The sequence below is a fragment of the Phalacrocorax carbo genome, chromosome 10, assembly GCF_963921805.1.
Source record: "Phalacrocorax carbo chromosome 10, bPhaCar2.1, whole genome shotgun sequence".
Classification (NCBI taxonomy): Eukaryota; Metazoa; Chordata; class Aves; order Suliformes; family Phalacrocoracidae; genus Phalacrocorax; species Phalacrocorax carbo.
The window spans coordinates 13,057,859-13,072,087 of record NC_087522.1 but is presented as its reverse complement, the minus strand read 5'-3'; the positions used below and the strand labels follow the sequence as shown (position 1 = coordinate 13,072,087).

Here is a 14,229-nt window from a genome sequence, read left to right as displayed (position 1 = left end):
AACCATGATTTTAGGTATCTTAACTCTCTTTAGCATTTGGAAAGGTAGTGGCTGGTCTTACTCTTATTTTTAGAAACTAAAGGGAGGATTCTTTTGTTTTTCTGTTTAACTAAATGGCACAAGCTTCTACAACGCTCTAGATAAGACTGCTGCTGTAGCGCCTCCATTATTTTGAAGCCATTAAGAACATGTAAAATGAATTATTGGTGTAGCTGGGGTAATAAAATAGTTAATGCCCAAGCAGCACAGTTTTTATAACCAACAATGCTTTTGTTTTTTTTAAATATCTCATAGCTAAGTAGTGCAGAACTTCATTTTCTCTTGTCCTGGATGGAATACATTACAAAAATAAGTTGTTCTTTTTTTTAAAGTATATTGACTTAAATATTCTAGGTCTGTTTTCCAAGATTGTTTCTTGTACTTCCTTTCAGAAGCTTACTTGCCAGGTAAAAAAAAAAAAGTCAAGATAGATAGATTCGTAGCTGCTAGTGAATATTTTAATAGTTCGGACTTTTCCCTATTGTTCACTATGATCAGAAGGCAGAACTTCTGTGGGGTTTGGCAGATTGTTTCTGCGGAGTTGAGGGTTGTTTTTGATCAATCTGTGCAAACCCAGCTCTATTTTTATCATCTCAGTGCAAACCTGAAGCTTGGACCAGAGCAGATCTAGAAGTCACTGGCCTGTTTCTAACATTATTTTCTTACATGGTCAAGGCACTCAACCTAATCTCAAATACACAGATGTTTCTGCAGATGATGGGGAAAAAGAAACCAAAACCAACCAACCAAACAAAAACCCCTTAGAAGTAAACTACTTATCAGAGCACCTCTGGATCTTGCATTACTCCGTAGCTATTCTTTTGGCACTGTACACTAAAATGTTCAATACACTAATATTTTCTCTGCTTACCCTAGGTGGTCTTCAACAAAGGACAAAAATAACCAGCTTGTGGTTCTAATACAGGCAGGAAAAATTTAATTTTACCTGTCACACAAATACTCAGCTTTTTCTCATCCAACATTGTGTAAATATATCCCAAGCTTAAAGGCAAGGTCAGATTGCTAAATGTATTGAGCTTGCTATTACAGTACAAGAATTTGTTTTAACTTTATTTTCATGTACAGTTTCAGAATATATAGAGCACAGAAAATGGTATATTTTAAAGGCATATTAGGTAGAAAGAATATTCTAAAATATGTTTGTCCTGTTAAAACTCTGTTTCAGACTGGTTTGGTATTTGTTTTCTTGGTATGCAGAACATTCCCACCTGCTCTGTTTTACGTGGCATCATGCGGGTGCTGCTGTTTGTACACCGTGGTGTGTGCGCTCTTCACTTTTAATTAAAAGGACAGATCTTTTACTGTGGTATTAAGCTGTGTGTTCATGTATATATTCATCTTTATTTTAAATAGTTGCTCTATAAATGACCCAAGCATTATCAAGACAAGAAACTGAAGAAGCATCTCTTCAAGTCAGTGGCGTAACGGCTTAACTTACAATTTTACAGGACTGTCTTCAAGATATAAAAGGGTTCTAATCCATATTTGCTTAAGAATAGTCCTTACTATTTCATGTTTGAATAAAACCAGCAAAATGCCTGACTAATTGTCTACCTACTTTCAACCTTAAACCTGCATCTGCTTATTTAAGACAAATTTTGCTTGCTAGCAAAAATCATGTTTTGAATCTAAAATGTATTCAGCAAACTGTAGAAACACTTTTTAAAAAAGTAGGGTAATAATTCTTGAAATTCAGAGCATTCCCATGAAGACCAAAAAAAAAAACCAAACCACCTGACAAAATACTAGCATCATGCTAGACTGGGGAGGATGCGTTTTGCTGAGACCTATCTGGGTTTTTTACTGTTATTATTACTTTTAATGTGTTGTTTTAATCTGTTTTGCTAGGAGTCTTGCTGGGCTTTCTTTGCTCCCAAAAGACACGTAACGCCTTGTCTAATGCCAAAGCATTTTAGGATGTTCAAGGAATGGAGATGGAACTATACAACCTATTACTTATGGTGGAGGCAGTTCCTATACAGTTATGCACCTGAACCTTTACTTTGCAAGAAATAAAAGATGAATTATCTGAAGGAATGGGTCAGACCATCAGCTGATGTATAATGCAGTATCGATTTCAGTACGGCTACATTACTTTGTAGTAACAAATTTGTTCTACGTTAAGTGTAAAATCTCATTCAAAACCTATTTATGTTTTTATTGCTGGTGTATTGGGCCAGCTGTAGTGAATATAATGAAATAAATACATGGTTAGTGCTTTTACAAAGTCAAATCATTATTTAAGCATGAAAGCTTGACTAACCAGAAAAAGCCACTTCATTCATTCTCCACACTGATCTCCCAACTCCAAATCACCATCAGCCAAAGCCAGTATTACACTGCTGAGCAGATAAACCTAATATTACAGTACAGATTTATCTCATGAAGTTATTGAAAAACAAAAATTACCAGGCCATTTTAACTCAAAAAAAAATATCCTGGAATTTAGAAGCATAGTAATTGCAGTCTGATTTTTTTAGTATGAGTGTTTAGTTCAAGTAAAATCCACAAAAGAATTCAGAATGAATTTTTTAAAGGCCAATTTTCTAATGGGCAGACCTGGGAAATGCTTTTGTAAATGATATATTAGCCATGAAATCACTATATAATAAAAGCCCTGTGTAATAAACACGTTGAGTTTGGCTGTAAAAACCTATATTTGGTACTGCTTGATCACTAATTTGCTTAGAAATTTGCACATATAGGCAAGGTAATGCTTCTTTTTTTTTCCCTTCCTTCCTTCCAGAAAGTCTATTCACAATGCAAAAATAAAGAGATACAGGACCTGAGTGGGGTATTCCTTACTGCTCAGACTATTCCCAAGTTGTGCAGTGAATTTGCTGGTAACTTCTCCTGCCAAAGGCTCTGTATGCCTGAATTAAATGTGAAAGAGAATCAAGAGAATCATTTGCTGGAATACAAAAGGAGTTGTTTACTTCTGCGAAGCAAGTGGCTTTAGTAAAAGCTTGATGACACTTACTGCACATTATAAACAGCAGAACGCTAGTCTTCTGCCAGAACAGGCACTCCGGGTGCAGCTTTGGGCTTTTACAATTGTTCGCCTTTTCACTGGGATCTGGGCCTCGTTTTTTACTCCCCCTATACTCATCCCATCCCAAAGGGACCCATATGGTCCAGGAATATAGTTCGCATATTGCTTACAAATTAATTTGCACAGGCTTTATTTGTAATTTACTAGAGGCCAGGAATAAACTGTTGATGTCTCATAAGGGAAAATCATTTATGATTATGAAATCTGTAAAAGAAACGACTTGGCTCTGTCCTGCTCAGACCCCTGACCTGTAGGTGCCAGGCATCCACTGAACTTGCCAATTTGTTTTTTATTCTGTTTCATATCAAGAACACAATACATTTTTAGAGAAACAATACCTTTACTACAAAACCGCATAAATGATTATATACAAAATGGTTACTGGAATTTGGTTTTGTACTGTAGTGACAGAAATAACTAGCTGCTGACATTTATTTACGCTTCCTTAATACTAGGTACATAACACCGCTGATCAGAGTAAAGGCAAATGCAATCCAGGCTAAGACGAAGGAATAGCCATATCGGCCTTTAGAAACTTCAACGCTATATTCATTGCTCTTGTGTAGTTCTTCATGCCTATCTGTATAAATGGAAGCTGCAATCATAACACACAGACCTGGAGGAAGAAGAAAATAGTAAAGTTTAGCATCTTAAATTATTATCAATAGGCATAACAACTATTCACTGTCTCTCTTCTGTCAGCTGCTTCCAATGACCTTTTTTTGCAGACATTCATTTTCCATCCTCAGTCTGAACTGGGAACACTTTGGGACATGTTTTCAGTTTCCTTGGCATGGATTAAATTTGAAGGGCTGTTGTGTATTTATGTCATTTGCAATGAAGGCAAAATTATTCTAAACATCTGGATAGTTCCAAAGTCTAGGAAAAAATTAAGGAAGTACCTGCCTGTAACAAGGACAGAGTTATTGAATTTGTTCAAGCAGTTCAGAATCTCAGACTATTCCCCTTCAGAATTTAAATTACTTTATTCTGAGCAGTGATGTCATCCGTTTTCACTGCCTAAATAGTACAGAATGGAGCAGTTCGCTGTTTAAACAAAAACAAAGGATAAGCTATGACCTCAAGGGCCCTACAGATTTCTCAGGCAGCTCAACCTTTTTTAAACCTTTCCCCCCTTCCCTTTCTTACTTTCATTTAAACATTGTTAAAGTCACAACTGTTGAAAAATCACTCACATGACAGGAGCTGGATAATAGAGGTTAACACAAATCTTTCTCCTTGCTTTAGACGGAAGAGTTGAAGAATGAAAACCAGAAATGCCACACAACAGAAAATAGTAGATAGGATCATGGTGGCCTGAACAGCCTGAATTGATTGATATTCTGCAAAAACAAAAGCAGCCTCCATTAAAAATACAGTTTCTCTCTTTCCCTACTCCTGCAATGAGTAGAGGGGCAGAGCTATGGTCTGTCAGCAGGAGCTCAGCAGATAGAGCAAACCAGTCCTGCACGCATTGCCTAGGGTGGTTCTTCCCTGCTTCCTTGGTATTAACACAGCCAGTGGTTTAAGGACTTCTAAAAGCTTTTCATAAAATGGAGTAAAACTACTGAGGAGACTATTTCTCCCACACCACATCCTTTGCTACCATCTACATACTAAAAGCACAGAGAAACTGCCACAGGTCCCAAATGGCTGACAAGTGCAGACCCCAGCCTCTCACCAGACCTGAAGACAGCTCTGTCTGATAAGGTGTAACCAGACAGGATAGCCACCCCTGGCACAGAAGATTCCTTTGATTCAGGTTTTTCATCCTGTCACTTCCTTATAACTAGGAGCTAAAGTAACCAATAAATTTTGTACCTACACATAACTGCTTTGTGTGACTTGGCTGCAATAATACGGCCAAGCTAGGCTACATAGATAACCACCTCACAGCACCTCTCCTAGCATAGCTAGGCTGCAGTTAGTAGGTCTGTGAACAGCAGACACACCTGAGCTACTCATAATCTAGCTAGTTTGGGTACCTAATTTCAATGAATGCATAGTAACGCAGACATCAAATGCAAATTCATTGAATTCGTGGTAGCTTAGATATGCATGTGCATAATGGATCATCCCACTGCAGCATCCATATGCTCTAAACCAGCTGGGTGCTTGGAAAGCAAAGTTTCTTTATGAATACATGGCTCTTCAAATCATCTACCTCTAAGACTGAAAGTATAGAAATAACATAAATGTAACATTTGAGATTTTTGTTATTTTTTGTAAAGCAGGATGTTAGGCTGCGCTGCATAAGTCCTCTTTGTTAAAACTTCAGCTTGCATTCTGACTTTCTCCCACTTTTTCCCCCATCCCTGTACACAGCCAGTATTTTTAGGTTCTTCTTTGGAAGTCAGAGTTCAATTCTGAGGCAAATTCTGTCACTTCAGCTACATTTGCAGGTGACTTCACTGTTTTTATGTGACCTAATTTTTTATGAATTCTTTAGCACTCGTTGTTAGTTGTTTGTGTTTACTCTCTTGCACTGGGCTTTCAAGTGCACCTGACAGTTCCCTGTGTTTTCCTTTTACAGAAACTCTTGTTAACAGTTTGCTTTTACAAAAGGAAAAGCCAGTATTAAAGTTTTTAGAGGACCTGAGCGGTTAGAGGATGCAGCTTTTTGAACAAATACATTATTGCCCCTGCAAATTTCACAGCGATTTCACCAGATCTCCTGCTAAAGGAACTGAGACATAGGCATGGAGAGACACTCACCTCTGAATTGATCAGTAATAGCCATACAGGTGTTGTTCATGGCACACATTCTCCAGACATCTGTAGAAAAATTATCTCCTACCCACCAGGCCTGCAAAATAAAAGCAAGGAGCTCTTATGGGGGGGGGGAATAAAACCCAACCAAACCCACAAAACTCCTTAGTTGTCCAAGTTTCTCCTGATCAGGTACATCAGCTGGAAGAAACTCCTGTTCAGTTCAGATAATCATCAGTTCAAACTGAGCTTGAAATCTAATGGCATACTGTAATAAAGGATATATCATTATTCACCTGTCATTTTCATTTTAGACCTGTGTAAAGTAGAAAAGGGAGTAGATGGCAATCTTAAACATCCCAAAGCACAAGGGATTTTCCACTGTTTGGGCAGAAATTTTGGATAATCAGTGATTGTTCATTCCTTAAGATACCTACACAAGATCTGCTTTGTTCGTCCAGACCCTGTTTAGGATGCACAATTCTTTAAAGGCGGAGTGTTTTTTAATTTGCAGGAAATACTGAACTGAATTTATCTCAACTTCATGTAGCTGTGCTGTCAGTGTGCAAACACAGTATGGATGCTATGGCATCTGATTGGAAGTGGCTAGAGGCAGATTAAGATCCTCCTGTGGTATTTCTATTTTGTTGTTTTAATATTTAATGCAAAACAGCACTAGGGTGACTGAAATAGATGATCCCTGAGGTCCCTTCCAACCTGTGATTCTGTGATTCTGTGAACAGCCTAAGAAACGCTGCGAGCGCCCCGCACAAGTGGCATTTCCTCAGGAAACCCATTCCTGTCCCGATAGCTATGCAGGCCTTTGTTTTGACTAGAGTTGGAAAAATACAGCTTTTAAATATGACACTTGGTAGCATCTGCTGCTTAAATAGACATTCCAGAAACCTCACAGCTTACTGTGCAGCTTTGCAAACAATACTGCAATAAAAATTAATATATTATGACAGTAGGCATATTTGTAATAGTAACGCTGTGCTTGAAGAAAAAGCATTACTTTCTCGGGATGCCATTCATTTGGATTTGCAGTCCGAGTTCAATATATTATTTTTCAGCTCTGAACACTGTATAATCCCTTCAGAGTTATTTTCATGACTATAAAAAGCCTCTGAAGACAATAAAATCTAATAAAAGGTGGTTACAGAGTATAAGTGTGTAATTGCTTAAAAGTAGCTAATGACACAAAGTGGAGTGCATGGGGGCTTATTTCTATGATAATTTGATTTATATGTAGCAGATCTGAACTAAGAATGAGTTGCTTCGTCCACTGTCCCACCTTTCTAAATATTCAAAGGAGCAGGGTAAGACAACCTGCTTTAGTGCTCAATTAATCCTACTTCAGTGGAACAAATCAACCAGCCAATTGAAAGATAACACCCAAGTTTGTACAATTTAGCAATAAAAAGTTGTGGGTAACACATTATTTCACTTGGATCTTAGTCTTGGAAAAGACTATGGGATTCAAAACAGTCTCACTGAATACAGTGAACTATTTTCAGCAATTTTTTCAATCCTAAAAGCCTGTACATACACCAAACCTATTAGAGAAAGTAAGTTAAGACAGCTAAGAGTATCAGTCAGGATAGTGGGCTGTTTTGGAAAGATGAAAATTCAATTAAGAGCTAGATGTAAATATGGGAAGGTAAATTCTTTCACAAAAATAAAAGGGAAATTTGAAAAGAATGCAACATAAATTATTCTAAAACTTTGTGCTGAAACTGCTTAACTGAATGGAAGCAGATAAATTCATGGTGTCTCTTTCATGATTTAATTGGGCATCTTGGGCAACCGCTTCTGAGGCAAAGCATACCTTGACTGAAATTATGCCCACGCATTAGTCATGAGCTATTTGACTTCATGTACTTGACACAAAAGGACAATAGATTTCCCCCGCCTCCCATATGTAGCTGAACCAAGTCCCATAGCTCCACCCTGCAAGCATGGTAGTTTTTGTAAATACACTCCCTGGCCAAGTATCTCACAGGGGAGATTAGCTGCATGCCGTGGGCTTACAACATGATGCCACACAAGCATATGGCATCTACTTGTATAGTCATATCCAGGTATACCAGCAACGTGCGTATTCAAGGCATTTTTGTTACAAAAAGGTATAAGCAGACCAGTGTGCCTAACAAAGTTAGGTCCTTTCAATAAGCAAGTTGAAGACAACTTGAGAAGAATAACTTCATTTTTATGAAGCAAAGAAACACCTGTGTGCTTGAGAGAAAAAGAGAAGAAATAACACTTACATTGTCAATAGTTGAGATGAACAGCAGTGCTGCTGAGGTTATGTGAAACACAATAATGAAAGCCAGAAGAATCAACATCCTTGATCTGTGGAGGCTTTAGTCTGAGATAAATCTGTTAAGAATAAGAGCATATATGATCAGTCTTTAAAAGCTGTTAACTGATTCACCTGTCATGACACTACTTCGCTGTGGCTGTGAGTAGTCAAGGTCAGCACGAGTGCATTCCAGAGAGGGGTGCTGTTAGAGTCAAGTCAGGAACGTTGTATGCAGTTTGAGTCCACAGCACACGCTTTTTCTCCAGAGTGAAAAGATTTCATGTAATCAGACTTTATGTCAGCCTAACAGCTTTCTGTTTGTTATATGTGATATATAACTGGCATCACTGGTGTTAAAATGAATCACAGCTTGAAATGAAGCCAGACGGCGCATTTTGCAACCTGCCAGTGGGATGGCTGCAGTGGGTAAACACACAGAGAAGTTTCTTTCTATGTGCTACTCCAGCAAGGATATAAAAATTCACCCTTCACACTGACTTTCAGAGAAGTACTTTTCAATTTACAGCCACATTTGCACGTGATGCTGGTATTTCCACTGGCTTTGGTAAGGTCTTGTTTCAACCATGCCTTCAAAGTAGGAAAAACTGCAGATTTCAAAAGGATGTTTGTGGAACAAAATGAAGTGCACCAAGAACTGCCTCCTAGACTGAATAACAGCTATGTTGTACCTTAAGTTTCATATAGGTTGTCCTTTGTTCATATAGTTTCAAGTTTTATCCATTGATGAATGACTTAAGGCTACCATTTTCTCCAATATATTGCTCTGACTCGTAAGGTTGAATAAACCTATGAGTCATGTAATAATCCAGTTAGTTATGTTATGTTCAGTCACTTCATACCCTCTATAGTCTACCTATTCTCTTCATATCTTATCTAACACATTTATTACCATTTCACATCTCAAATTAAAAAAAAGAAAATATTCTTATGTGCAAAGGAGCCACAAACTTCATTTAAACTGAAATCCCCAGGAAATCTGTGGCACATAACAAACAGATTAGGGAAAACTACTGTTACTAATACATAGGAATGTACAATTGCTTGGTATATCTATTATCTTTTTCTTCCTGTTGTATAAAAATGCTCGGCAATTAATAAATGCTACATTCTATAAGGAATCTGCAGTCTTGAAGATATATTCTTTGCATTTCATGTACACCATTCTGTAGCATTATCTGCATGTTATCACTCATCAGTACATTAATGCACGTTTCTCCGCTTCCTTTGCTTTGGACACGTTCTCTTATGTCAAATGATCCCACTCACATAACACAGCAAATATCCAAAAGAAAAGACAGTTATGAGTTTTTTTACTTCCATGATTTTTTTCATGACTAACCCTCTCTTCCCTACTGCATTTACCCAAATCACGAACCACACAGAGAATTTAACCAAATAAAAAGACTACTGTAACAGCATTTTTAAAGCAGCTCCTCTGGCATTCTCGTCAGGCCAAAATACAACTACTCTGCAAAACTTTAACAAACGATAACAGACAGCATATGAGCACAATGAATAGAGACTAGAAGTTCCAGTCTAATCCTTTACATCTACACCGCAGTATGGTGCTTTTCTGCAGTACAGCGTTATAACGAGCGCAAAGCCAAACAGTATTAAAATGCTTTTGAGAAAATGAAAATTGATGGGTTAACCTTATATCTGTATCTCATTTGCATGACTGTACTGGAAAGCTACGCCAAATTCTAAAATACAGAAAGCAGCTACTCAAGCTTTTATTCCTTCCCATTTTCTCACTGTTAAACTTTGCCTTCTCAGCCAAAACAAAGAACAGAAGTGGCAATTTCCACCAAAGAGCCAATTCTGCTGTATGACTCAAGATCCTCTGAATCTAATTCTGCTTCTAGAAATGTCATTCATGGCTCTCTATTGAGTCTTTCTTGAATGAAAGACAGGAAGAAGGAAAAGAAGATATTTTGTGGTTTTGTATAATGCCACATCAAAATATTTTCATTGTGAAATGTACCGGTCTTCACACAACACTCTCCTCTGGTGGTTGGGTTTTTTTCTGAGTTTCATTTGTTGCACTGATGGTACCTAAGCAGACAATAATGCAACAGTCATCTGCCATATAAGGAGAGAGAATCAAATTGTACTCAGTACTTTTTTTAACAATAACAATACAATTTAATCTTATTACATGAAGCATCATAAGGAGAGACAGAAAAATGTAACCTAATTAAAACCAATCCTGTGAAATCAAGACTTGCCAGCACAGAAAAATCCACTTAATCTTCAGTCAAGTTAATGTTTTTGTTTTACTGCTTTCAGCTATAAACAGAAGTGTTTCAAAAAGGATGGACAAACTTGTATGGTGATGAGGAGAAGACATTTTATGTTTTACCCAAATAAAGCCAAAATTAAATGAAAGAGCCTTTTGGTTTGTCTTTACAAAAAAATAAAGGACAGTAACAGTAATTTGATGTTTCTGTTCTGAAGAACCTTCATAACAGCCATTTTCAGGTACTTCCTCCTGACTGGCTGGCAATGGCTCCTTTCATGAGCTGCTACAACTTCTGTGCACACAGTGCTACAACAACTACACATAGATACGGGAATTAAATATGCTGGGGGAAAGGAAGGAGACAGACTAATTCCAAGTAATTAATACCAGGAAAAGACAAGAAGAACTTGTACCCAATCTGTCATGCCTGAGCAGGGATCCCAGGAGTGCACAGAAAGATCCGTGGACTTCAATCACTCCTAGCAACTTTCTCTTCCTGTGGAGACCAAGGAGTGTCTCTGGTTCCTCACAGCCTGCGCCGGGAGTAATGAGGGGAGGAGGGTCCTCCAGCTAAACACTATGTAATCTGTACACAGGAAGCCAAAAGCAGCTCCCTTCTAAGATGCAGCCAGCAACGACACAGAAGCCTCTACAGTATCTGCATCCCCTCTCAAGTAGAAACTCTGGACTTTATCTCTCAGGGGGAGACTATTAGCAACCAGGCCTCCTCCACTCCAGACAATGCTGGAATTAAAAAATGTATTTTGGAGACTCCAGATCCTTACACTCAGCAAGAAGCTCTTCCTTCCCCAATCCTTTGAGGACAACTGCCTGGGTACCTCTCCTAGTAGCGGGCAGTTCCTTTCCTCTGTCTATGTGCAAGGGAAGGACACAGTTATGTTTCACATGGAGAATTTCTGAGAATGCTGTTTGCATTAACATTCAGAATTCTTACTTTAATAATTTATTACTAACCAAACACTTTGGTAACATCCTATTCTGCATACTAGCTGTAATCCTCTCTGTTTCTTATTCAACATTAACTGTTTCTCAAGGGGTCTCGGGTCACTTCAGGTTCACATTTTTTCCTGGTTTTTTTTTTTAGCAGCAGCTGAAACCCCTCCCAAAGCTTGCCAAACCAACAGTGTGCCACCTGGCGGCAGCTTTTGCCTCAGTCCTTCAAACTGGAGGGTACTTGCAAGAACAAATAAGCTAGCACTACTGTTTGACATGGCTGAACTAATTCCACTCAACAGAACAACCGGCACTTTGGGTTAGATTAAAATCCTACCATCTCTTACATTTAATGTATGCAGCCACAAGAAAACACTGCTTAACAGGGGTTGTTACTAAGAACAGAAAAGGCATTTTTATATCGTGTAAATTTGGGACTCTAGTACTTTATACTATTGCACTGAACAAGAATCTGCAAACAACTATATTAAGAAGATGCATAGAAATCATCAGGCTTTTCAAGTAAAATTTAGATATCAACGTGTGATATGGTAGGGGATTCTGTACCATATTTTTCCATTGCTGTTTTGCAGCTTTGGAAGCACTGCCCTATTATCTGTGCTAATACATGCTGCTATAAAAAGGTTTCTTGCTCATACAGGAGTCTTGCTCTTAAATGAACCGTTGCTCAACTCTTCTGCTTTAGTTTCTTGATTATAGATAAGAATATTTGTATTGATCAAAAAAGAGCTTCCTGGGCAACGTCATTTTTTACTTTCTATCATTGGAAGTAATATGCACTATGCTCTCAAGTCAAGGCTTTTATGATTTTTACACTGCCTTTTAGGCATGGATGAAGAGTGGGATGATACCACAGATATTGTTCATCATTCCCCAGAGTGGTTTGAATTCTTTTAATAGTTTTTACACACACAAAAGAAAAGCTTTTTAGACACACTATAGTTGTCTTTTAACAGAGATGATGGAGCCACTCTTCTCAGAAGTACATGATGAAAAGACTAGAGGCAACAGTCACAAGTTACAACAAGGAATATTCCAATTGTTAAAAATGTATTAATTATATTCAATGAGGATGATTAAGCACTGGAACAGGGCCCAAGAGGCTGTGGGATCTCCATTCTTGGACATCTTCATAACTTGACTGAAGCAAAGCCCAGAGCATCCTGAACTAGCTCCCTGCTTGGAGCAGGAGTCTGGACTGGAGACCTCCAGAGGCCCCTTACAGCTCTGCTCTGCTCTGCTGTCACTCTTCAATGGCAAGACTCACCATTTAGAACTGCTTTACAAAGCATGTTGTAACGTAGAAATGTACAGGTACAGCTGAGTTAGAAATGCAGACTGCCACTGAATCCAGAAAGAGTAAGTTACGAGAATCCTACTGAACATATCCAGATTTGCTGTGGTAATAGGGTTTTTCACAAATGCTGTTAAGTTGCAGGACACTTACACAAAACACATTGAAAACACAAGGCCAGTTCTGTTAACAACAAAGATTTTTTTCAGTTAGTGCAGGAGAACTGTTTCTGGGTAATATACCAGTGCTACCTTATTTCACACGGGGAGGATAAATGCAGCAGTCACACTTATCTTTAATCTTTTCAGTAATACAGACTATTGGAAGCAGTAATTTGCACTTCCGTGATGAGAGCCTGATGTGCTTTACAAGAGGTGGCTAAGAAGGGCCTTTGCTATAATCTTCTAGACGTGCAAAGGCAAGTACCTTTTTACCAGATAAAACATTGCCGCAATCACAGAACTGCTCAGTGAAAAAAGTATCCACTCCAGGGTTCCCAACATTTCTGTACTGTAGTAAGCAAACACGTTACCAAACTGGATCGCCTCCCTCTGTCAAACTCCAATCCCCCCCAAAAAATCCCCAGTGTATCTTTAAGATAAAGTTTATCTTTAATGCCTAGCAGTACAAAGAAACATGCCATTTGAAATTTTTCTGCTGTTTCATACAGCAAGAAAGCAAAAAGGAAAACTGTCTTTGACAGTTGTTAGCAGAAGGTCTATCATTACTCTCCAGTCCAGATGTCATCTCTGTAACCCATGCTTTCATTTCTTCCCATGCAGTTAAATCCTGCCGCCAGGCTGTTTCTCATGTTTGTGCATATTTGGTTTTTGCAACTAGAGAAACATGTACACAGTACAGTATGCTTATCCTGTGCTCATTTACAATGAGGAGGCTAAAACTTATCCTACAACTTCATCTGCTGCTCTCACTAAGATCAAGTCAGGTTTTTGTATCATCTTCACCTGAGTCCATGCAGGAAGAAAATCTTAACACAGACAATCCTCGTTTATACTCTCAGAAACACAGTGAAAACACGGCAGAAAGCTCCTGCTCTGTTCAGACCAAGGCTGGAGGTGTGCAGAGTGCTCCTCACCCACATTTAGTGTGCTGAAAAGACACACCCAAAAGAAGGGGTAGAGGATCCTGCTAAACAAGTTACCATACCTGCAGCATTCTGCACTGAGATTTTTCATTGCAACTAGAACAGCAGGTCTTTGGGACATCAATAAGCATTCAGTTCAGCTGAACTTTCTTGAGGTCACTGGTGTAAAACTGAATCAAAGCAAGCCTTCTTAATTATCAATTCTTCTGCCCCTCAGTGCTATAATTAAGTCTGCATATGTGAAGTAAGAAGAAAAAGCTTGTATACTGGTGGCATGGGAAGTATGTCATCTTGTGATGCATCATAAGATGTTTGAATTTACATGATAATCACTTCGTTCTGCTCAGCGTTCTTGTGTCACATCTCATGGTGTCTCATGACAGAGAACGCAGGAGTTGGCTCATGTTTAGCCTGTACCATTGTCTCTAAACTTGCATAAAATTCCCTGGTTTATAAGGAACAGAGTGAT

General features: G+C 38.4%; 1 protein-coding gene across 1 annotated transcript in view; it reads right to left on the bottom strand.

The window, feature by feature from the left end:
• Positions 1-1,089: 1,089 nt before the first annotated feature.
• EMP2 (epithelial membrane protein 2) overlaps positions 1,090-14,229 on the bottom strand; it is a 23,390-nt gene continuing 10,250 nt past the window's right edge. The window contains exons 2-5 of the mRNA XM_064461938.1: positions 8,089-8,200; positions 5,828-5,918; positions 4,309-4,455; positions 1,090-3,728 (exon numbers count right to left, since the gene is read on the bottom strand). Coding sequence (XP_064318008.1) covers positions 3,544-3,728; positions 4,309-4,455; positions 5,828-5,918; positions 8,089-8,166 — 501 coding nt within the window. The 5' untranslated portion in view covers positions 8,167-8,200 and the 3' untranslated portion in view covers positions 1,090-3,543. The remainder of the gene's footprint in view (positions 3,729-4,308; positions 4,456-5,827; positions 5,919-8,088; positions 8,201-14,229) is intronic.